This window comes from Phascolarctos cinereus, unplaced genomic scaffold, assembly GCF_003287225.1.
Source record: "Phascolarctos cinereus isolate Bilbo 61053 unplaced genomic scaffold, phaCin_HiC Scaffold_2;HRSCAF=192, whole genome shotgun sequence".
NCBI classification, from domain to species: domain Eukaryota; kingdom Metazoa; phylum Chordata; class Mammalia; order Diprotodontia; family Phascolarctidae; genus Phascolarctos; species Phascolarctos cinereus.
This window is the reverse complement of record NW_027555625.1, coordinates 214,850,121-214,873,086: the sequence shown is the minus strand read 5'-3', so window position 1 is coordinate 214,873,086 and position 22,966 is coordinate 214,850,121. Positions and strand designations below refer to the sequence as shown.

The 22,966-nt window shown below is 38.3% G+C and overlaps 1 protein-coding gene across 1 annotated transcript in view; it reads right to left on the bottom strand.

Moving 5' to 3' along the window:
- Positions 1–407: 407 nt before the first annotated feature.
- Positions 408–22,966, bottom strand: part of SRD5A2 (steroid 5 alpha-reductase 2) — a 54,387-nt gene continuing 31,828 nt past the window's right edge. The window contains exons 2-5 of the mRNA XM_020972376.2: positions 17,453–17,616; positions 13,652–13,753; positions 4,782–4,932; positions 408–969 (exon numbers count right to left, since the gene is read on the bottom strand). Of these exons, the coding sequence (XP_020828035.1) occupies positions 903–969; positions 4,782–4,932; positions 13,652–13,753; positions 17,453–17,616 (484 nt within the window). The 3' untranslated portion in view covers positions 408–902. The remainder of the gene's footprint in view (positions 970–4,781; positions 4,933–13,651; positions 13,754–17,452; positions 17,617–22,966) is intronic.

Sequence of the window (22,966 nt, the reverse complement as noted above, 5' to 3'; positions counted from 1 at the left end):
TGAAATCGTAGATCTTTGAAGTGTTCACGCAGTAATGAATGAGAGGTGATGATCTCTCCATTCTCTACACACACACACACACACACACACACACACACACACACACACACACAGAGTTTTCTTTGAAGGGGGAGGGGGCACTGGGATCCTGAATGTTTTTAACCGTCAATTTCACTTTTTAATTTCATGAAGAGAGCTGGTTAGGGTTGATTTAGCCAATAAGTCTTTGCAGCTGGGCCAGCAAGAGGACATATATACATATGTGTGTGTGTGTGTATACATATGTGTATATATATATATACACACACACATACATATGAATGTATATATGTACATATATATTTATATGTATATATACACACATATATATAGAGAGAGAACTTTATGCTTCAGAAGAGGCCATAAAGAGTGCCCATTTGGGAAGGAACATTGATCAGGCTTTGAAAGCAGATGGTGACATTAATGTTGGATGTTGAGTGTGGCCAGCAAGATGGAAAGGTACACCACTCAGATGTAATTGGGCCTCTGGTCGTTAGACTAAAAGGCTTACCTCAGTGAATTCAAGCCATCTGCTATGTAAGCTATTACACAGTGGCTAGAGTGCTAGACCCGGAGTTAAGGAGATTTAAATTGTAAACCCTTCCTAAAACACTTAACTAGCAAATTTTACTTAACTTCTCTCAGACTCAGTTAACTCATCTGTAAAACAGTAATATTAATAGCATCTACCTTACAGGTTGTTATGAGGATCAAAGGAGATAATACTTGTACAGCACTTTGCAAATGTAAAAGCCCTATATAAAGGCTATTATTATTATCATCATTATTATTATTTACAGTGTGACTCAGTTGTGAAGTTCAGCAGCTTGAAAGTTTTCCATTCTTTTCTATCATCTGTGGTTTTAGAAGATGAAAGGAATTAGGGCTTTCCGAGACTTAGGGTAGTCTTGAAACTTCTTGAGATAGAACCTAGATGAAAAGAAGAAACATAATTAATACTTTGGGCAGGTGATGGGCAAGAGACAAATGAAGCATGCTGATATTCTGCTCCCTCATGCAAAAGGAGGGTGAATGAGAGAATTAATGCACTGTAGCCCACCCTTTTTTATTCAGGAGTCATTCCACAAATAACTGCCACAGAATGACACACAATAGAGGGATGTTATTTTGTGGAAGGAATATTGGATCTGGAATCAGAAGACCTGGATTTGAATCTAGGCTTTGCCATTTCCACTGGCTGCATGACTCTGGATAAATCTGGACAAATCTCTAAATTTCAGTCTTATCTGTAAAATGAGGAGGTCAGATTAGACTAGGTAGCTCTCCCAGGGCTTTAGGCCCTTCTCTTGTGCTTCATTACCTACACTCTGACTCTTGGTCATTTGGCTTCTTCTTATAAAACAAACCAAAGCAAGGAGAGGAGTTAATATCCATGTAAAATTGTCAGCTTGATCTAGGTGAGGCAGAAAATAGAGACCCAGATAATCATGGCCAGGGAGGAGCATAGATAATATCATAAAGTACATGAAAATTAAACTTATACACCTTTAGCCTCCTCATTCTGCCCTTGTGCTCCCTCCCTACTTCTCTCAGGCACCAAAGCCTTTATGTTTTCTCCTTTGCACAGCACTTAAAGCCAAAAAATATATAACCAAATAACCAATAACAATTTAAAGTATGAACTCTTATTTTACCCAGGACTTCCCCCTGAAATCTCAATTCATTTCTGATAATACATCATTTCTGAGTCAAGGAAATCCTTCTAGTATTCATCATAGCTCTGTGATTCACTGACCTGTAGACAAGCTAAATCTTTAAAATCTAGCCTTAGGAATGCATTGACCACCAGAGGCCATTCAAAAATCCTGGAAATGCCCAGCTCTAAACCATCTCCTTTCCAGGCAAGTTTTCTTGCTACACTGAACTGGCCAAAAAAGAGGGAAGGGGTTAATTTTAGTTATTTATGTGAAAATTCCAAATATGGTCTAATTGATGAGTCACAAGTACTTACAAGTTGTACATGTGCCTTCCTATTTGTACAATAAAGAGGCAACAAGCAGGAGTTGGAGCTAGTCTGAGTGGAGAGTACACAAACGAGGACAAGATAAAGCTGCTGGTAGCATAGTTTAGTGGATTCCCACCAGGTTAAACAATTTAGCTAAAGGAAATCGATCAGCCTTGAGGGAACTCTCCATCAGTCTATCTTTGACCCTTTTCTATTCAACATTTTTATAAGGAACTTAATGAAGGCATAGATGGCACATTTAGCAGTTTTACTGATGGCATAAAGCCAGTAAGTAGAGCTAATACACTATATGACAGAATAAAGATCCCCAAAGATCTCAACTGTCTAAACCCAATGGAAAGATGATCTTTAATAGGGATAAATATTAAGTCCTATACATAAGTTTTAAAAATCAATTGCATGAGTATATGATGAAGAGTACTGATTCGACAGCAGGTCATGAGAAATAAACCTATGACTTTTAGCAGATTGCAAATTCAGTCAAAGCCAATAGTTTAACATGAATACCAATAAAAACATGGCTAGCTTAAGATGTATTAAAAGAAATAGGCTTACTTCCATAGATTTTATTTCAAAGATATATGATCTCATCTTTGTGACTATCCCCTCCCTCAATTCAGACCACAGAACCCTCTCTGCCTTAGTAGACATTTATCATAAGTTGCTGTGGCTGGAAAAAAAAAATTGGTGGTCAGCTTTATGGTGCTGAACCCTTCTGAAATTAATGAGATTGCGCTTCAGATGAAAGTCCTACTCTTTATCATTGGACCTATACTTGAAGAGCCTCTATCTTGGTGGGACCTAGCAGAGTTCATTCTTCATCTCCACAGCTTTTTTGAGAGCCCAGTATCATCTCCATCCCACAAGGGAACCTGAGAAGAAGACTGGTGGAGGAACTGATTGTTGTGTCTGGAAAATTAAGGTAATTGTTCCACTGTACTTGACAGTGGATTTTTCCTCTGTATTTTTAAGCACACTGATCTTTTTACTCTGTAACTTGATTCTGTAATCTCTACTCCATTAAAAATTGTTAGACATTAGAAAGAGTAGATTTGGAAGTCAAAATGAACAGGTTTAAAAACCAGTACTACTCACTACATGAACAAACCACTTAGCTGCAGTTTTCTCATCTAGAAAATGAACAGTTTACACCAAAAATCTAAGATCCCTTCCAGCCTTAGTATCTTACTAGTCTATAAGATTAATATGAGTTTCATTAGCCACAAGGCATACACACACACACACACACACACACTGAGACAATGACTCCAGCCAATTAAATGTACCTATTCTTGTCACAAGGCACTAATGAACAGTTTGACTAGAAATCTCAGATCTTCTTTGACACTTCCCAGCCACCTCCATGCCATACTGATTGCTCTCTACCCTCTACCTCCATCCAGAACTGACAGTCTCATCCCCATGACCCTAAGCTTTTGCTGGTGAACATTCACCTGATCATGCCTGACCTCAGGCCCTCAATGCTGCTTCCTGGTTTTTTCTCTGCCATATCACCAAGTTCATGTACCAACCTACCAACCATCCCCTCTGTTTCCAACTCGAGTTCTGAGACCAACACTACCATTCTCTAGAAGAACATATTTGTCAATCAATTGTCCTGTGCCTGCAATCATCATTCTATGACTTCCCCTGTCTAGAACACTCTTCCATATCCACCATTCCTCTATATGTGTCATCTTTTCCTACCAGAAGGTAAGCTCCTTGAGGGCAAGAACTGTCTTCCTTGTTTGTATCCCCAGAGCTCAGTGTGGTTTCTGAAACAAATTAAGTGCTTAACAAATGCTTTTTTATTCATTGAAATCACCCATAACTGCAACAGAACAGAACTACAGAACCTCAGAGCTGTGGAAAGGACCTCAAAAGTCATTTAGCTCCACTCATATCTGAAAAAATAATCTAGTCCACCCCACACCTAACCCTTCCACCCGCTGCTCCTGATTCTACCCTCTAGGACCAAATAAAACAACTCTATTCTTTTTCCATGACATCCTTCAAATACTCAAAGACAGAGATTATGGCTCACTGAAGTCTTTTCCAGGCTAAACATTCCCGTTTCCTTCAGCCAGTCCTCAAGTGGCATGAAATCAAAACCCTTCACCATCTTGGTCATCCTCCAGCTTCTCAGTAGCTTTCCTAAGTTGTGATACTCAGAACTGGACATATTCATCCAACTGTGTTCCAGAGTCCAGTGAGACTTTCACCTCTCAAATACATCAAGTAGAATTTTGAAGAAATATTTGATCAAGGAAATCTTGATACAAAACCATTTGTTTATGAGTTTATTTTGTTGCTCTTATTGTTGAGTCATGCCCAACTCTTCCTGATCTCATTCAGAGTTTTCCTCAGCAAAAGTACGGGAGTAGTTTGTCATTTTCTTCTGCAGCTCATTTTACAGACTGAGACAAACAGGGTTAAGTGATTTGCCCAGTCTCACACAGCTGGTAAATGCCTGAGACAGGATATGAACTCAGGTCTTCCTGACTCCAGGCCTGGTGCTCTATCCACTGTGTCACCTAGCTGTCCATGTGCGTTTAACCTCACCTCAAAAAGAAAGAGTTTTGTCATTCTGACTCTAATCTTTGTTATCCATATATTCAAAGAAATTAAAAACCTAGAAAGCTAAATTTTACTTTCCCTGTCCTAAATCACACCAAATATTCAACTTTGCTACTAACCAAGTGCATTTACAGGAAATAAAGTTGTATAAAAGAAAACATTTCCTCTTGGGGCTTACCTGTGACTGTAATAAGCTTGTTTTCCAAGAAAACATAACGAGAAAAAGGCAAAGGCCAGGCCTGGGAATGACCAGGTTGCCATGGCATAGCCAATCCATTCCACAATCTCACCAAAGTAATTGGCTCCAGAAATATAAGTGAACAAGCCTCCTATATTTAGAAGATTCAAACATTCGAGTCAGCATAATGAGTTACCACAAGAATTAGCACCCTCCCTCCCCCTGTTTCAAATAGACACTCAAGGGGTTAATATAGGGTTTTGTGTGCATGTTAGATTTTTTTGTTTTGTTTTGGGTTTTTTTGTTTTTGTTTTTGTTTTTGTTTTTTGGCTAGTCAATCAGGGTTAAGTGACTTGTTCAGGGCCACATAGCTAGTAAGTATCAGGTATCTGAGGTCAGATTTAAACTCAAGTCCTCCTGACTCCAGGCTGGTGCTCTATCCACTATGCCACCTAGCTGCTCCATTAACACAGGTTTAAGCTGGGTGGCACATAGAAACCCACGCAGCGGTGCTTGGCAAAGGACCCTTCTCTTGGAAGTTCAGATCTCTCCACAGATCTCTGGTCACTAACGTACACTTTTTAACCTGAAATCTAGCAGCGATCATGCTTATTTTATCACCACAGATCATGTTCTCTCACTGAAAAGAAATCCCGCCTTTGATTGTTCCAAGGCCTAGCTGGGACTGAAGAGAAGGAGTCTACGTCAAACTATCAGTCACTTCCCAAAAGGAAGGGAATAAACATTCAGTTAGTACCTACTAATGCCAGGTGCTTTATTAACATTATCTCATTTAATCCTTATAATAACCCTGAGAGGTAGGTGCTATTATTATCCACATTTTACATTTGAGAAAACTGAGGCAAACAGATGTTAAGTGACTTGTAAGTGTCTGAGGCCAGATGTGAATATAGGTTATCCTGACTCAGGGCCCAGCATTGTATCCACCAAGCCAATGATCTACCTCTATCTCAGCCTGCCTAAAGGCAGAGGAAGAATCATACTTGTTCACTCTTACTCACCAAAACTTTTATTATTTTTCTCCTTTTTCTCTCTGAGAAAGAGTCAGTATTCCATAGCAGATGCTGAACCCACAGTCAGTTAAACCCATGTTGAAATCTTGCTTCTAACACTTACTACCTTTATGACGATTGACTACTCAATTAATCTAGCTAAGCTTCTGTCCAAAGGTCTAGCAAACCTATGAAATCACAGAACCTTGACATATTGATGTTTCTATTTCTGCCCTCTACTCCCTCTACCTACAACAAGTTTTATGGTTTTTGTTAAGCATGCATAGAAAATGTGTGCTCCCTTCCATAGTCCATGCATGTTGGTCTGGCCTTCATTCAAAATCATTCTATTCCAGAGGACAACTGAATATTTTCCCAGGGAAGCACGCACGCACGCACGCACGTGCATGCACACACACACACACACACACACAACACACACACACACACAGAATGAGAGACAGAGAAAGAGAGACAGAAGAAGTGAGAGAGAGAGAGAGATACATACACACACATACATATACATACACAGTGTTAGAAGGAAAGGATCCACGTAATCAAAAATACTCAAAGTAAAACTTTTTGCAAGAGCAAAAAACAAAAAACAAAACTAGAAACAAAGTGGGTGATCACCAGTTGGGTAATAACTGGACAAATTGTAGCAAATGAATGTATTTGAATATAACTGCACCATAAGAAATAACAAATAAACCAGAAGAACATTGAATACAGTAACAGCCACATTGTGCAATGACTAACTTTGACAGACTTAGCTCTTCTCAACAATGCAAAGATCTAAGACAATTCCAAAAGACTCATGATAGAAAATGCTATCCACGTCCAGAGAAAGAACGATGGAATCTGAATGCAGTTGAAAGCATACTATTTCCCCTCCTTTTCTGTAGTTGCTTTGTTTTGTTTCTTCTAGCTTGTGGTTCCTCTCATTAGTTCTAATTCTTCTTTACATCATGACTAATGTGAAAATATGCTTTAAATGAATATATAAGTACAGCCTATATCAGATTTCACACTGTTTTGGGCAGGGGTGAGGAGAGAGAGGAGGAGAAAATTTAAAACTCAAAATCTTATGTGAATGTTGAAAACTAAAAATTGAATAATTAATTGATTAATTTTTAAAAAGAAATAACAGATATGAAGTAATCATTATCCAAATTAAGATAATATATATAAAGTGTGTTGCAAACCTTAAAAGCATATAAATGCTAGCTATTATGATGATGATGATGATGATGATGATTATTCAGGAAAAAATGAGAATGCTTGCATGAACCAAGAGAACAATTAACACAATGACCGCTACAATACAAATGAAAACAACAATGAAAGGCATCAGAACTCTTGTCAATGGGAAAAACTGTCTTAACTCCAGGTCCCTGATAAGGAAACATGCTTCCCTCCTCTCCTCAGAGAAGTGATGGACTACACGTGTAGAGCAAGGCACACACTGCTGGACATGATCAGTGTTTTGGTTTAGTTTGCTTGAATGCTTTGCTGTGACGAAGGGTTCTAAGGGGATGCCACTATTACTGGGAAGTGGCAATAGTGTTTTCTGAAGAACATCAATAAAACACGTACACCTATACATATGTTTATCTATATAAATAAATGTATATATGATATGCAAATGTGTGCATACAAATGTGTATGTGTTTTAATCTGAAAATACAGATGATTCCAGATAGAGATCAAGATAGAGATAAGTATAGTTATAGGTATAGATATACATATAGATATAGGTATAGTAATAGGTATAGATATAGGTATAGGTGTAGATATACATATAGGTAGAGGTATAGATATAGACAGATGTGGATATGGGTAGAGATAAAAATATAGATATATAGATGAGATAAGAAAGAAGCAATGTTAACCCACTACCCTTGGAAAGTTTGCCTAATGGCCTGTCATTATGAGAACTTTGCCTACATTTTTTGTGGAGTTTATCCAGCCCTGCTTTAGTTTCCCTCTCTGCCATTAATTTTCTTCAGGATTGTGATAAATATGTCTCTTAATATAATAATACTAAGCTGCAGAAGAGTTTGCATAGTATTTCACAGTATATTAAATACTTTCCCCACAACGCAGAGAAGTACAGAAATACAAGCATAATTATCCCCATTTTACAAGAAGCTGAGGTTCAGGCTGGCAAGATAACTTGACCAAAGTCATAGAATTGGTCCATGGCCAAGAGCAGTCTAGGACCCAGGTTTTCTGCCTCTTTCTAAGACCATTCTGTGACTGTACCACTGTACTATGAAATTATGTCAGGCCTCCTCTTCCCTCCCTGCCTCTATCCTACAGAGTCAAAAACTGCAAAGGACTCCATCACAAAATAGCAGCCCAGCTAGTCACATGTTTTTTAAATACATGACATTCAAATCATGAAAATAAATTTTAACATGAAAAAATAAAGCATCATTAGGTGATGTTTTGACATTTACAATCCCCTGCTGGAAGAAAATTTGATCTATGCAAGCTTAATGTGAAAAAGATGAATTTACCCTCCCTCTACAGGAATTATGCTTCTATTGATTTTGAATGTTTGGTTTTCTCTTGGAAGAAGACGACTATATTCTTGTTATCAGTGTATAATGTGGAAACATTCTTGAGTTCCAGTTGTGACTAAAAATCAACAAACAGTTTAAACCTAGTCAAAGTGATCTACACACAGGTTCTCTGCCAGGCCCAAGACTTGGAAAGTTGCACCCCAAACAGGGCCTTTCTCTCTGGAATCATGAGAAAGGACACTTTTGTGTTCAAATGCTCCTCTAACAATAACCACAACCTTTTGAAATCTGGCCATTTACAGCTTTGTCTGTTTTGTTTTATTTTGTTGTTTTTTTTTTACTTTAACTTACTGGGCCAACGTGTATGAAACATTATGTTTATCCTTCAGTTATTCAGAAACACAAAGACAGCAGAAGTGAATGTGACTGAAAGACAAAATTGGAAAAATGCACTCTCTCAAATTTCATATCCACCCAGTTTACCAGGTCCTATTGATTCTATCTCCGCAATGTTTCTCACATTTCTCTCCTCCTAGAGTCAGAGTGCTTGGGTTCAAATCCTACCTCTGATGTTTGTACTGTGTACTGTACAGTACTATTCAGTATTCCAGACCTCATTTAGGGTTTTCTTGGCAAAGCTACTGCAGTGGTTTGCCATTTCCTTTTCCAACTCATTTTACAGACAAGGAAACTAAAATAAACAGAGTTAAGTGACTTGCCCAGGGTCACACAGCTAGTGTCTGGGGCCAGATTTGGAATCATGGAGATGAGTCTTCTTGATTCCAAGCCCAGTATTCTATCCACCGTGCTTACTAAGCACCTACTATGTTCCAGGAACTGTGCCAGGTGCTCAGAACCAAACACAATTAATGAAACAACTTGTAAAAGCTTGCTACCAGGTCTTCCTGCTTCCCCTGTATTCTGCCTCTCACTCATCTTTCAAATAGTTCCCAAACTAATCGTTCTTATGTAGAGAGATCCCATCAAGTTCCTTTGCCTGGCATTCAAGATCCTCCACAATCTGACCCTGACCTACCTGTGTAGCCTTAGCTAATATTCCTGCCAGCATGCAGTCTGTGCTCTAGCTAAATTGGATCTAGGAATCGTCCATCAAATTATGCATATCTTATATTCCTCTGTATCTTCACTCATGTTATTTCCTAGACATGAAATGCTCTCCTTCCCAGACTCTAGTGATGACCTTCCCCTGAAGACATCACAAAATACTTTGTTTTGCAACTCTCTGATGAACTAATAACATAATATTATACTAATACAAAATATCAACAATATTATTTGTAAAAGCTATATGAGAGGCCACATGATATGTTGGGAAAAGAACTGAGTTTGAAATGAGGAAGACCTAGATTTGAGTCTTATCTGTGAAATATACTGGTTGTTTGCCCACAGGAAAGACAAATAACACTTTAGTTCACCAAGAAAGCCAATAAGACTGAAAGCTGCCAATGAGTTGCCAGTCTAGTGAATGGAGTTTCCCCAACTGACGAAAGCATAAGTCAGGACCAATAAACAAATATATGTTAATTCTATGTATAATAATCCATATATAACATATAAATGTATAACAAATGTATAACAATTATATGTGTGTATACATACATGTACATATATACATATATATGCACATAGCAGTAAGATCTTTGTGTCAAAGGGCAAGGATATTTTAGCTACTTTTTTAGCACAATTCCAAATCATCTTCTAGAATTATAAGACTGATTCCCAACTCCACTAATACTATATTAGTGTGCCCATCTTTCTATATAACCCTTCCAAAACTGACTATTCTCATCTTTTGTCATTTTTGCCAATGTTCTGGGAGTGAGGTAAAACCTCAGATTAGTTTTGGTTTGAATCTCTCATTATTAGTGATTTTGAAGAATCTTTCATACAGTTGTTAGCAGTGTGCCATTTTTCTTTTGAGGATCATTTGTTTAAATCCTTTGGCCATTTATAAATTGGGGAATGACTCTGGGTCTGGATGCTTCTACTCATTGCCTATGTGTCTTAGATATTAGACCCTCAACACAGATATTTCAAAGTAAAATATTTTTTCCCAGCAAAAGTTTTCCATTGATTTTGTACGTAAAAGGGGGAAGCTTTTCAATTCCATGTGATAGAAATTGCCTATTTTATCTTTGATAATCATCTCTATCCTTTATTTAGTTAAGAATTCTCCCTCTAGTCATAGCTGTGAAATTCACTGAATCTTTTTTTCTTCTAGATTTTTTTTCTTTTTAAATATGTGACTTTTAATATTGAGGTTTAACCAATTTAAGTTTATTGTTGTATATGGTGTAAAATACTGGTCTAAACATAAATTCTGAGAAACTGCTTTCTAGTTTTCCCAGAAAGTTTAACAAACAGGGAGCTCTTCCACAAATAATTTACATTCTTGAGTTTATCAAACACTGAGTTTTAAGTTTGATTATTTCTCATTCTTCCTTAATCTATTAACATTGTTCCACTTTTCTATGTTTTAATAACTGATAACAAATAGTTTTGATGATTACCACTTTTTAATATAATTTGAGGTCTTTTTACCCTCCTTTTTTTCATTATTTTCCTTGAGATTCTATACCTTTTCAGGAATGAGAATCCAATGCCATTCCTTGCTAAAGTGTTCCTTATAGTTCTTCTCCATTAATTAATTCCTTTATTCAACAAACATGTATTAAGTATCTATTATGTACCAGTCACCATGCTAGGCACTGGTACAAGGGAATACAAAGATGAATAAGACAATCTCTACCCTCAAGAAGATCAACAGTCTCAAGAGAGATATGTATACAAATAAATATAAAATAAGTTAGAATACGATAAGTAAATAGCAACGGGCTTCCAGTTATAGGACAATATATTGGATTTGATGAAATAAGGAAGTGAGACCAGGAGAATTAAGAGGATACTCTATAGCTTAGATTCTCAGTCCTGACAATCCAATTTTAATGTGCTGTGGAATCTCTGGGTATAATCATAATAATTAATATGAGAGACAGTATGGTTTATTGGCTAGAGAGCTAGCCTTAGAATCAGGAAGATCTGGGTTCAGGGCCTACTTTTGTCACATGCTGGCCAACTAACCCTGGGAAAATCCTCTTAATGACCTAGGCAAATATCTAAAAGAGGCCAACCTGCATAGGTAGAGAGAATTTCCTCATCTAAGAGTTACCTTTACCAGTGAAATCCCAGGTCTAGACCCTCTCCTTATATATGTATATATTGTCTTCCCCCAACATAACATAAGCTACTTAGAACAAGGATAGTTTCAGTTTTTTATGTCTTTATATTCCTAGCACCTAATAGGTTGCAGGCACTTAATACATGCTTATTGATTCATTATTCCAAAGCGCTTTACATACAACATCTCATTCAGTTCTTACAACAGCCTAAAGAAGAAGGTGGTATTATTACCTCCATTTTACAGATAGGAAACTGAGGCTTAGAGAGGTAAGTGACTTTGTTGTGCAGTCATTTTTCGGTTGGGTTTGACTCTTTGTGACTCCAGGGTTTTCTTGGCCGAGATACTGGAGTGGTTTGCCATTTCCTTCCCCAGCTCATTTTATGCATGAGGAACTGAGGCAAACAGGGTTAAGCCACTTGCCCAGGGTCATACAGCTATTAAATGTTTAAGGCCAGATCTAAACTCAGGTCTTCCTGACTCCAGACCTGGTGTTCTATCCATTGTACCAACAGATGCCTCCCAGGGCTCCCTGACTTTAAATCTGGTTCTCTTCCTACTATATCATGATGTTTGAGCTGTCAAAAAAAAAAAAAGTAATGTTGCCAAAGTCAAAGTCCAACCAGGGCCAGCCACTGCCCTGGGAAACTGGACGGTGACCCAAGACTCTGTGTGTCTGGGAATAGAGAATGTGGTACATGAAAAAGGCACAGTTAGGAAGAGCTGATATTCACCTTGCATGGGGCATCAAAAAAGTCTGAGTGAGGCCTGCTTCTGGCCTGCTTTTCTAGATTTCCTTTATGCTGCTGCTCCCTCTTGTGCCTTCTAAACTCAGGCCAAACTGCCTTACTCACCATACTCTCCTGCTCCAACTTTCTGTTTCCCTGTCTTTGCTCATACTGACCCCTAAAACGCCTGAACCTGTCCAGGTCCAACCCTCTGCCCCATCTCCACCTGCTGAAACCACTCTTTGGAGGACCAGCTCAAGAGCTTCCTCTTTCAGAAAGTCTTTCTCAATCCCCTCACCTAGAAGTGAATCTTTGCTCATCTAACCTCACAGCCGTTTGACCTACCCTTAGGTCCATTTCATATTCTAATTTGTAATGTATTTGATCTACTCACAACTACACTGGAATATAAGTTTCTTGATGAAAAAGGCTTCTTTACCTTTCTAACTGCTCCAACACCAAGCACAATGCTTTGCACCTGGTAGATGATGTGGTGCTTGGGTGCTTATGCTTGGGTGCTTGTGCTTGGACCCCAATTTCTCCCTGGCATCAGAAACACTGTCCCTGACAGTTTCTCCCCAGCCCAAGGACCCTGTGCCTAGCAATTACTCATGAGTGGGCCCCAGCAAGACCCATGTCTCTCTCCCTGGTGCAGTTCCAAGCAGCACCTGAAGGATTTATTAGTTTAAACTGGCTTTGCACTGGGTCATAAAGACATTCTTACTCACTACTATACTATCTTACCACCCTACCTCATTATCTACATCCTGGGCTCCTCATTAACTGTATTCTAGACTTAAGCCATATGTATAACTCCCTACATCTATCTTGTCTAACAAGACATTGATTGGTGGCAGACTGGACAGCTCTCAGTTACCCTGAACTCTAGTTGACTTAGTGATGTAGCAGGCCTAAAACCATACCTCCATGTGCCCCCCTTGTGGGCTTTTCCCAGTGAACTCTGGGTAAAACGCCTGCTCAGTAGGTTCAAGAAGTACATGTTCTTTTAAGAACTGACCACTCCTTAACCACTCCCTAACCCACCTGAATCATCTAGTTAGCATATTTGGCACATGTTTTATTGTATTTTATCCTATATAAACTTTAACTGTACCTCTCTAAGGTTGCAGGATCCTTTAAGAATCCTTGCCCGCTGAAAAGCGTAACAATAAATTTTGCCACCTTGGCTTAAAGAATGCTTGAGTCTGTGAATTCATGCCAGATGACCCATGTACTTCAGTCTTTGAGGAGTCACAAACTCTCAACCTCTCACACTGCAACAGTAGACACTTAGTAGATGTTTGTTGAATGACTGACTGGCTGATGATGAATTAACTAATTAACTAATTAACGTGTCTCAAAACCTTAGGAATGAGGAAAGAAAATAAATGATAATTTTTACCTTGTGGAATCTTATAGGAAATTTCTCCTGGCTTTCTGAGCTGGCGCAATAGATAGTCACTGTGAATGTTGATTGCCATTCCCAAGAAAAATAAAAGGATACCTAAGCAAAGAAAGCAAATAATAGGTACAAAATTCAAGATGCTATGATCTTCAAACTTGGATACATTAGTTAAATGATTGCAGAAAAATATCTAAATCTCAGTTAGCCTCTATGACCAGAGCCAACCCCAGGGTATCGCAAATCAGGGCTATTGTCCCAGGCCCTGTATTTTGAGATGCCTGGCATTGCTGTAATGGACAGATAAAAAGAGTGATTCAAGAAAGCAGCAGTTAGCCAATCAGTGCCTTTTAAAGACCTGGGGCTCATTTATTTACAATCATTTATGTCCCACTTTAAAGTTGGCAAAACACCTTCCACACATTATTCTCATTTGAGCCTCCTGACCGACCTTGTGAGACGAGTATTTCAGGTATAATCAGTCCTAGTCTATAGATGAGGAAACTGACGGCTAGAGGCCTTAAGTGACTTGTTCAAGATTACAGAGAAAGTAAAAAGTCTGAGGCTGGATTCAAACCCAGGTCTTCCTGAATAGAAGACAGGCACTTCTAAATGCTGATTTCATTCTCCAATATTTTCCAGATATTAAATATGAAAGTATGCATGTCTAAAAAGACATTATGTGCGGCAATTTTTCAGAACAAAAGAGAATTCAACCTCCTCTATTTTGTACCAATATTTTCTCTGACTCCCCTTTCATCCCCAGGGAATTCAATGTCAAGAAGAAATATGATATTGTGAGTAGAAAGTCAGCCTTGAAGCCAGGAAGACCTGTATTCAAATCTTGTTTCTCATACCTACTGGTTGTGTGACTCTCAGCAAGTCACTTAACTTTTTAGTGTTCTAGGTGGCTTTCTAAGAAAGTGGTGACTTCCTTTGGTGAAGGAAGTTTCTGCAGTGGGAGGTCCTTATGACAATGAAATCATGGCTGTGAATCAAAAAACAATACAGAGCAAACTCATATCACAATATCCCCTAAATGAGCATCAGCTATTTCAAGGAAAGCTAAATATATTGGGCAGGGGAGGGGGGGCAGATTAGTTTGGGAAACGCCAAAGTAGGAAAAGCCTCCCTAAGCCGATACTGCAAACCACAAATATCTTCGACTTCACCTCTCCCCATGACCTTCACTCTGCTGATATAAGGAAAAGCATCAGGCCGTAAGAAAAGACAGTTTAACAAAAACAGCTAGATATGCCTACTCCTACAACCCTGGAACTCCATTGTATGGAAGCAAATAGAAGGATGGAAAGAGATTTGGGAAGGCAAGGAAATATCTGCATTTCCTTCCATTTTCCTTACAGTCACAAGTAATGTCAGAAGACCTAGATTCAAATACCACCTGTGTGACCTTGGGCAAGTTGCTTGACCACTCTGGGCTTCTATTTCCTCATCTGTAAAAGAATGAGGGTGAACTAGATGAACTAGATGAAGATCCTTCCATCTCTAAATATGATCCTAAGCTGCACTGAGCTAGGAATCAGGTCACCATTGTGACCTCAAGCCAGTCATCTGTATCTATGAAATGAAGGGCTTACACAAAATTCTCTCAAAAGTCATTTCCGGCTCTAAATGACAATGCTGTGATTCTGTTTCTGATCCATTTCTGTGCCTAAAGTCAAATACTTCTCAACCAATGCTTCTATCCAACCTCTACTGTCTACCAAACAGTAACAGTCTGTGCCTTCCCTCTCAACACACTCACCCATCCTGAAAAACTTTGGCAGAAACTAAAGTATGCCACTGGCATGCCTGTCGTCATGAGCTCCATAATGCCTAAAATCCTTGGTCCAATAAGTCTGAACTGATGCTTGAGTTTAACCAAACTTTAATACAACTTCCAATAAGAGCAAATTCCTTAAAGGTTCAGGTGGCATGCTGGTTCTTACAGGTAAGTCTCTAATTTTATACTCATATAATTAGAAAGACCTGTGATCTCATCAATGTGTGTATTCCATCAAGCAATACAAATGACAGTTCATTCATACCTGCCCATATAGTGTGACAGGTATCTATGTCTACCTATAGTTTTGCCATGGGGATGGGGGGATCACTCCTTTCTCACCTTCTTTTGATATTATGAGAATACTAATGGAGCATATAGGCTATACATAGGTTATGCCTCACTCTTGCCTCATGACCAGCCCATCTTCTTTTTTCTCATCTGAAACCAAGCAGATGAAGAATACCATTTATTGCCAACACTATGATATGAAGTTCAATGGGCAAACCTATAGAATGCATCCATTAGTATATATATATATATATATATATATATATATATATGTATATATACACACACACACATACATACATACAAACATATATGTGGATATGCATGCCCTAGTTTGACACACACACACATACATACATACAAACATATATGTGGATATGCATGCCCTAGTTTGTATGCATATATGTATATACTGATAGATGAGTTCTATAGGTTGTCTATCGAACTGCAAATCATAATTCAAGCAATAGGTGTTCCTTACTGCTTAGTTTATGTATACATATGGATGTATAGATAGATAGAAAGAAAGAGGAAGGAAAGAAGGAAGATAGGGGAAGAGGAAGGAAGGAGGGAGGGAAGAAGAAAGGAAGGAAGGAAAGAAGGGTGCAAGGAAAAGAAAAGAGTCTGGAGAACCTACTTCTAGATATACATGATGACATGTAAAGAAGTATATTGGCAAGACTTTGTAAGACATATAGGTATTTTGTAACTGTTTTCAATCTGCTTATTAAGTGATGAAGAAAGGCCTTTCTGATTGGCTGCTTAAAGGGAGCTAGTGGTGTGTTCAAAAGACACTAGGCAACCATGACTCACAAAGAATAAGGCCAGAGTACTTGTTTTATTTACATGCACGCTCACACACACACACACATAATCACAAATATACACATATACATTTATATATGTATGTATGTATGTATATGTATGTATACATACATATTTATGTGTATACATGTATGTGCATCACATATGTTATATAGACATAATATATCTAGAGCTATCTATATAGCTGTAACCTTATATATCTATATTTACGAGGTTAGTCAAATAAAATATGTAGAGATGTTATAGATATCAATATCTCAAGAAATAACAGTATCTCTATAGAGATTTATATTTATAATATAGTTATTGATATAGATCTAGATCTATAATATAGATAAGTGTATCTCTAGAGATATTGATATCTATAACAGATATAGGTAACTATCTTTGTACCTATTTCTACATAATATATTCATAATAAAGAGATAGTTATCTATGTATATAATATAAATGTAGATATCTATTATATAGAAAGATATTAATATCTATCTGTATCTATAGATAGGCACTTCCCCATCCGAGGCTACTATGTACCTAGATGGATAGATAGATAGATAGATAGATAGATAGATAGATAGATATTTGGGACAGACACCACAAAGGAGCGATAGCTTGGGCCCATAATTGAACAGAAAGAGAAGGAGAGCAACTGGATTGATTTTGGGAAATGGCAAAATTCTTTTTCCGACCTCCAGTTTCTCCCAGAACAAAGGCCCATGTTTTTAACAGCCCAATTCTGGAGTTGTACAGCTGCAAGTCATGGATCACTATAATCTTCAAAGAATTAAAAAGCAAGGCCACCCAGAAGACAGTGGATTACTGGTGCATTCTTTCATGAGCAGAAAGAAGCAAGTGACAAACAATGAATTACAAAATGGAACTGGAGTAAAGTTGGTAATTACCTGAAGTAAATCGGACATCAGTGAACCATTCATCAGGGTACTCAGCACAGTAAATTAAATAGTATCCTTGAAGGAAGCCATTCAGGGTACAGAAGATAAGGGCACAAATAAATGTTGCTAGTGGGAAGGGCCTTCCTCTGGTAAGGAAGGCATAAATGAATGTCCTAGGGAAAATTTGAAAAGAGAAGCAAAGACAAGTTGTAAAAACAACATTAAAAAAAAGAGCAACCAGATAAAGTTTCAAATGCCACTTTCTGCACAGAACCTTCCCTGGTGCAAAAGTAATCTCTCCATCAAACAGATAGTATGTGAGAAGGTTTTCAAGACCTGACTTCTTGTTGTTGAGTCATTTCAGTTATTTCCGACTCTTCATGACCCCATTTGGGATTTTCTTGGCAAAGATACTAGAGTGGTTTGCCATTGCCTTCTCCAGCTCATATTGCAGATGAGGAAACTGAAGCAAACAGAGTTAAGTGATTTGCCTGGGGTCACACAGCTGGTGTCTGAGGCTGGATTTGAACTCAGGTCTTCCTGACTCCAGGCCAGGCACTCTATCCACTGTACCACTTAGCTGCCCCTTTCAAGACCTAAAGTCCTATATAAATGTTAGCTATCATTATCTGCTCTCTCAACATTTTATTGTCCTCATGCATTTATTACATTATAATTTATAGTGTGAGGATCTATGTATGGGTCTCCTAGATTATAAACTACTTGAGAGAGATATTGTTTTATTTATCTTTGTATCTTCTCCAGAGACATACAGTGTATATTACACATAATATATACTGTTTAAATATTTAAAGAATGTAACTCAATTATATCACTTTCCCTCTTATAAAGAGTCTTTCCTAGACAGGCATACCAGTACCCTGCAAGTGGAGATATGAATAAATCCATTCCTTCTAGTAAAAAAAAAAAATTGGGAAAATTCTAAAAAGGTGACTACAACATCCATGCTTTTGACCCAGAGATTTCATGACTGGTCATAAACCCCAAAGAGGTCAAAGGTTATAAGAAAGATCCTTTGTCTACCAAACTATCTGTAGCAGTACTACTTGTAATAACAAAGAGCTGGAAATAAACCGGGTGCCCATAGATTGAGGGAATAGCTAGACAAAAGATGGTATAGGAACATAACAGAAGATTATTACTGTACTATAAGAAACAATGAATATGAACAAATATAAAAGCCTGGAAATTCTTGTACGAACCAATACAAGTGAAGTAAACAGAACCAGGAAAACAATCAACACAATGACTACAACAACACAAATGGGAAAAAAAATAGAAACTCAAGCATTATGATGACCCACAAATGTACACCATTTTAGATCTCATATGATTTCAAATTTTCCCATTTACGTGGCATTTTACAGATCTTACAAAGCGCTTTCTTAAGACTGTGTGATGAAAAAAATGTAATTTTCTGAAATTATTTCAATCCCAAATGTAGACTCAGGAATAAGTAGGGAAAATCTTTGAAAGCCAGTGGATAAAAGCCAGACAGGAAACCTGTTCTAATTGGCTGAAAGATTTTCTCACATCCTCTGGGTCCTACATAAAAGCATAAAATTGGCTGGACTCAGGGAGGTCTAGCAAGTAGCTCAAAACAAAAAGCAGGAGAACAACGTTCCAGCAAACTCCTGAGGATGCCTTGGCCATCCTTAAAAACTACCTTGGGGAAAAGAAAAGAGGTCTTGGTTTCAGCTTCACCATGGATATCTGCTACCACCCTTTGGGCCAGAGGAAGACCTCACAAGCTTTGAAGGGTCTGAAGGGTGCTGAACTTCCCATTTTCTCATAAAAGCTACTTTAAGGTTATCTGACTAAACTGATAATTCACTGATAATCTTTTGGGGAAGCATACTGGTAGGGGCTGATGACATTAGAAAGTTGTCTCCAACTTCTCAGGGGCACCCCTAGAACCTTAATGGGGAGAAATCGTCCTACTCTGAAATCTAAGAATAGTCTGGAGAATGGAGGATAAGAAACAGATCCTCAGAGCTGCTATGGGTTACACCAAGACAAACAAGGGTTTAACTCACACCAATTATCCTTCCCCAGAAATTATCTGTGCCTAATCGTACTCCAATCCCTGCCCAGGGGTAGAAGGTATCAGCAATACAACTTTCTAAATAAGTTGCTATGGCGGCAGTAGGAAAGAATCAGGGAAAACAGAACAAGTGAATAGGAAAGTAAAACTGTGTGTAAGTTTCGTCATCATTTCTTTATGCTAGAGCAGAAAAAAAATCCCTGGGTTGTATAAAGGTCATTTTGATCCACTTAAGTTAGTTGGAGAACTCATTCAGATTTTAAGTTAAAAAGCTTTGGTCTCCTGGTAGCACATATAGCCACTGATTTAATTCTAAGGACAAAAGGTTTTTTTAAATAATGAATTAGGCCCAAGATCTATCATACATATTCAACAATATTTATTATTATCTGTACAAAAAAGTACTTGTTATGCACAAGGGGTTATACAGATAATATAAGATACAGAGCCTGCCCTCAAGGAGCTTACATTCTAGTGGGAAGTTTGGGAGCTATGAATCACTGATGCTACAAAAAATATAAAGCATGATAGAGCATCACGGATCCAAAACAAAATTCCCTACAAAAAGTTGAGGGGGAGAACACTTTCAGGTGCTAAAACTCGAAGGTATCTAAGCATTCACACAGTTCAATTTCTTCATTTCACAGCTGAGGACCAAAAAAGTAAGGAAAGAATCAGCCTGGCATGGCAGATAAAGTAATGGACTTAAGAATCAAGAAGTCCTGCATTCAAATCCCACCTTAGACCCTCTTTAGATGTGAGACCCTAGGAAAGTCACTTAACTTTTCTGAGACTCAGTTTCCTTTTCAATAAAATGGAGATAACAAGAGTATTTAACACCACAGTTTGTTGTGAGGATCAAATAACATTATCACTCAACAAACACTTATTAAGCACTTACTATGTGTTAGGCATTGGAGATATACAGACAAAAATGAAGCAGTCCCTGCCCTCAGTGAACTTACATTTTACTAGGTTAGACACAATATAATATAAAATAAATACAGTCGTTGGGGAAGCTCTAGCAGTTGGGGAGGAATATCAAGAAGGACCTCATAGGTGGCACTTCAGCTGAGCTTGGAAGGAAAGCAGGGATTCTTCTAGGCCAAGGTGAGGAGGGTGTGTGTACTCCAGGCACAGAGGACAGCCTGTCAAAGGCAAGGAGACAGGAGATGGACTGTCATGTGCTAGCATGAAGGCCCATTGTGAAAGGCTTTGCATGCCAAATAAATAAGTTTGTATACAATTCTAGAACCACTGGAGACCATACAGTAGAGTAGAAAGAATGAGAAACTTAGAGGACCTGAGATCAAATCCTAGGTCTGCCCCTTATTGCAAAAGTGTGACCTTCAGCAAGTAACTTTATCTCTTTAGGCTCAGTTTCCTCATCTGTAAAATGTGAAGATTGGACTCTAATACCCTTAAGATACCTTCCAACTCTAGATCTACGATCCCATGGCACAGTCAGATCAATGTTTTAGGAAAATCACTGTAGCAACTTCATGGAGAATAGATTAGCAAGAGGGATAAAGTCAGGCAGAGGGAACAATTGGGCAACAATGGCCATTGTCCAGAGGAGTGCTGAGGGCCTGAAATAGGATGGTAGCTATGTGAGAAGACAGAAGGTGGTGGATGTGAAAGGTATTGAAAAGGTAAAATTATCAAGACTTGACAACTCATTGAATAGGTGGGGGTGAAGGAGAGTGAGAAATGTAATATAAATAAATTGTTCTTGTTCAGTCATTTCTGACTTTGTGACCCCAAGGACCAATTGTCCACGGGGTTTTCTTGGTAAGGATGTTGAAGTGGCTTTCCACTTCTTTCTCCAGTTTTATGCAGGTAGGGGTTAAGTGATTTGCCCAGGGTCACATAACTAGTAAGTGTCTGAGGTCAAATTTGAACTCTGGCCTTTCTGGTCTTTCTGACTCCTGGCCCAGTGCTCTAATCCACTTCACCACCTAACTGCCCATATGAATAAATACCAGCTATTATTGTTAAGTGATTTGTTGAAGGGTACTCAATAAGGGTTTGTTGGGGGGACTTTTGAGCCAGAATTCAAACCCATGTTTTCTGATTCCAAGTACAGGGCTCTTCTCACCTCCCCCAGTGGATGGACTCCTAGTGGAGATGAGCAGCTACTCACAGCCTTAGATGGAACCTGTGGTCATGGCCATCAGCTGAGCAGCAAATGAAGAGACTTCAAAGGAAATTGTAAATTCATACTGGGAGAACAACAGAGCTTTAAAATGACCTATAAAATGAGAGAAATCTGGAGAGATAAGACAATTGTCCAGCTGCATATGTATATTATATATATATGTAGACAAAAAAAATAATAGTTCCTGCCCACAAGGAACTTATATTCATCTGGGAGAGACAGGATATGTATATTTGGTACATTCAAAATAGATACTAAATAAGAAAAATAAAATGTATGCTAAATATGTTCAAATAAATATAAAAACATGTACAAAATAATAAGAATCCTCAGTATATCAAAATATCTTGTTATTCTGATGCTAAACCATGTTCAAAGCCTTTCAGGGTTGGGAAATCCTTCCAGAGCTTATATTATACTTGAAAGTAACCTTACCTTCAAAAATCTGGTGTCACTTTCACAGGACAAAAACTCCAAAACCAGCCTGACCCAGTGCAGGAAAGACTGCTCCCCAGAAAGTTCGATACCATATGATGACTAGTTTTAACTAGTAAAATGTAAAGCACAGCTTGTGAAACTATCAACTAAAGTAGAGCATATTTGCATGCATGATGGGAATGTAACAGAGGAACCAGCCAATAAAGACCCATTTGGTGAACCTTCTTCAAAGTAAGAGTAGTGGAAGACCTGAGCTCCACTTCAGAGTATTCTATGACTAGTTCTTGTCTGTCTATTGTGTGTCAAAGAGACGCTGGCTGCCAAGTCAGAATTGAGCGTACATACAAAATACCACCAAGACTTGTCCTGTTTCCTAGTTGTGTTCAAATTAAGAAAGCAAAATGCTTTAAGCCTCTAGGTGGAGAAATCTCTTACCTACACAGCTCCTATGTCACATCTGGACCTGTTATGTGTTTTTACCTGTCCTGCAGTGATGGAGTATTAGGGACAGAATGACCTTGTAAGTTTCAAAAGCTCAAAGGACCAGAGGTCCAAGTGATAAGAGTCCATACAAGTCAAGGCTTGTGCAGAACTGTATCCCTGGTCCATTATCTCTAACCTTGCAGGTGAACCCATACAATGAACATTTCTTAGTCATGAGAGTTTGACTTCCCTCTAAGTTAGTTTAAAGTTATAATTAATGGGAGAAACTGTTATCTGCCATACTTTCAGCTCCTGGGAAAATACCAATGTATCTGGTGTTATCTTTAGGTCCTGAAGTTAGCTCTAAAAGATATATTGTCTGTGCTTTCCTATCCTTGTACAATTGAGGAGGGTCCTGTCTCCCTCCTAGGAGCCAGGG